We start from the raw sequence: 2,994 nt of genomic DNA, 5'->3' as shown, positions 1-2,994 counted from the left end.
GTATAGCACTGCCCTCTTCTCACCTGGCTCTTGAAAGTTATCGAGAATTCAAGTGGGGAAGGCTGATCTAGAGACAGAAGTAATTTTTTTTTTTTTACTTGGAGTATAGCTGCTTTACAATGTTGTGTTAGTTTCTGCTGTACAATGAAGTGAATCAACCTATATGTATACATATATCCCCTCCCTCTTGGACCTCCCTCCCAGCCCATGCCCCCATTCCACCCATCTAGGTCATCACAGAGCACCAAGCTGAGCTTCCTGTGCTTTACAGCAGATTCCCACTAGCTATCTATTTTACACATGGTAGCGTATATATGTCAATCCTAATCTATAAGCAATTTTTGAGAATTGGCTATCAGAGCTCTACCCATCCCAGCCTGTCCTCATTAATGACTTCATTCTCAGTACTCTCTGCTGAAGATCTAGAGGCTTGTGAAAGAAAACGAGTTCCTTTTTGATCTGGTGAACTACTGGCATGTAGGGCCATTCCCAGGGACAGCATTGGTATAACACTGACAGCATAGAGCTTATCTTGGCATCTGAAGATAAGCAGTTTAGTCACCTGGGAGTAGCATAATTACCTTGAACAAATAAAAGGTATGTTGCAATTGCTTAAATATGGAGCAGACTACAATGAATGGAAGGCTGGTGTTTAATGGCTCTTAAAGTTCCACTGGGTTGTTTGCTGAATTTTACATGAGGAGTGAGCCACCTGCTGGGACTGAAGCCCTCAGTATTAAAAGATGCCTATGATTAGGCCTTGATATAGAAAGCAATTCCTTTTTTTTTTTTTGGTACTTTAAAAATTGTGATAAAATATACATAACAAAACATTTACCATTTTAACCATTTTTAAGTGTATAGTTTCAGTGGCATTAAGCACATTCACAATGTTGTATAACCATCACCATTTCCAGAAATTTTTCATCATCCCAAACAGAAACTCTGTACCCATTAAACAACAACTTCCCATCATCCCCCCCCCCGCCCAGCCCCCCACCCTGGCTTAAAGCCCTTGGTAACCACTATTCTACTCTACTCTGTCTTTAAGAATCTGTCTATTCTAGAGACCACGTATAGGTGGGATCATAAAATATTTGTCTTTTACGTCCAGTTTATTTTCAAGGTTCATCTGTGTTGTAGCATGTATCAGAATTTCATTCCTTTTTAAGGCTGAATAATATTCCATTGTATGTGTATACCACATTTTCTTTTCCATCCACCCATCCATGGACACTTCAGTTATTTCCACCTTTTAGCTATTGTGAATAATGCTATCAACACTGGTGTGCAAGTATCTGAGGCTTCCATTTCTTTTGTATGTATACCTAGAACGAGCATTGCTAAATCATATGGTAATTCTGTTTAACTTTTTAAGGAACCGCCAAACTTTTCCACAGCTGCTGCACCATTTTACATTCCCCTCAGCAATCTACAGGTGTTCCAACTTCTCCACAAACACTTACTTTGTTTTTTCAATAATGGCCACCTTCAGAAATAGACACAGAGGTAGAGAACAAACTATGGACACCAAGGGGGGAAAGTGGGGCAGGGGGGATGAATTGGGAGACTGGGATTGACATAAAACCACTAATATGTATAAAATAGATAACTAATAAGACCCTGTGGTATAAAAAATAAATAAAATTAATTTTTTTTAAAAAAATGGCCCCTAGGGCTTCCCTGGTGGCGCAGTGGTTGAGAGTCCGCCTGCCGATGCACGGGACACGGGTTCGTGCCCCGGTCCGGGAAGATCCCACGTGCCGCGGAGTGGCTGGGCCCGTGAGCCATGGCCGCTGAGCCTGCGCGTCAGGAGCCTGTGCTCCGCAACGGGAGAGGCCACAGCAGTGAGAGGCCCGCGTGCCGCCAAACAAAAAAACAAAAAAAATGGCCCCCTAATAGGTATGAAATGGTACCTCTTTCAGTCAGATTTTCCTAAGCAAACTATTTTTATAAACTACACGAAGAGTTATTATTACATGGCTGTCTTATCCTTATATAAAATGCTACAAACATCCTGTGTAAGTCTCACAGAAGGTAAAATATGGTTATTATATGTTAAATTTTAAACATCATAACACCAATATTTCTCCAAATCAAAAGCAATCCTGAGTTTTCGAACTGCAGTTGAAAATCCTACAGCAAAGAAGTATATCCGTGCCTTACCGAAGGGGTCACCTGTACGATACCAGTCGTGGCAAAACCAAAGCCTCAGTACAGCCTAACTGCCTCAGACTTCACCCGGAGGCAGGACTGCGTAGCCCGACTGCGCATGCGCGTCTCGAGGCGCGCCCCCTGCCAGCCTACGTGCGCGGGCCTGCGGGACAACGTAAGGGCGGGGCTCGTGAATCTCTAGTCGTGGCGGCAGTCATGGCGGCTACGTCGGGTTCAGTTCGCCTGCAGAGCTGCATGGTGTCGCCGGCTGGGAGACACAGCGCTTCTCTGATCTTCCTGCATGGCTCAGGTGGACTACAGTTTTCCGTCCCGGTTACTGCAGCATGGGAAACGCCTCCCCGCCCCACACGGTTCCACCAGTGTTGCCCTAGTGGGGGAAGCGCTGGTCCCAGTAGGGCGCTGTGGACTCGGAGAGGGTGACTCTCCCCTCGGTAGCCCCGCGGCTGTGGACACACGGGTCTGGTAACCTGTCCCCTGCCGTCCTCGCCACCCCCGCCCCCCCCGCCGTCTTCCTTTTGCCTGTCTTGCAGTCACTGGCCCGCTGTTCTGGCCTTTGTGTCCCGTCATTCGGCCAGCCCTCTGTTTACATTCTCTCCATTGCAACCATTGCCACACATTCCCCCCGCCCCAGGTCTCTCCCCCCAAATTTAAACAGAGCAAGTTAGAAAGGTAAGTCTTTTGCTAGAGACAAATAACATTATCTAGTACTTTTCAGAGTCAGCTACTAGTGATTGGAATTTTCAACCGCAGTGGATTATTTATCTCCTTTCTGTGAGGGACCATGCCAGGGCTGGAGTGCCTTTCCCCCTTCACTCTTTC

At 46.0% G+C, this 2,994-nt stretch overlaps 1 protein-coding gene across 1 annotated transcript in view; it reads left to right on the top strand.

The window, feature by feature from the left end:
- The first annotated feature begins 2,366 nt into the window (after positions 1-2,366).
- The window catches only part of LYPLAL1 (lysophospholipase like 1), a 30,289-nt gene continuing 29,661 nt past the window's right edge, over positions 2,367-2,994 (top strand). Inside the window, exon 1 of the mRNA XM_007471855.1 lies at positions 2,367-2,464. Within this exon, the coding sequence (XP_007471917.1) occupies positions 2,371-2,464 (94 nt within the window). The 5' untranslated portion in view covers positions 2,367-2,370. The remainder of the gene's footprint in view (positions 2,465-2,994) is intronic.

This window comes from Lipotes vexillifer, unplaced genomic scaffold (genome assembly GCF_000442215.2).
Source record: "Lipotes vexillifer unplaced genomic scaffold, Lipotes_vexillifer_v1.1 scaffold566, whole genome shotgun sequence".
NCBI lineage: Eukaryota > Metazoa > Chordata > Mammalia > Artiodactyla > Lipotidae > Lipotes > Lipotes vexillifer.
This window is presented reverse-complemented; position numbering and strand designations above follow the sequence as displayed.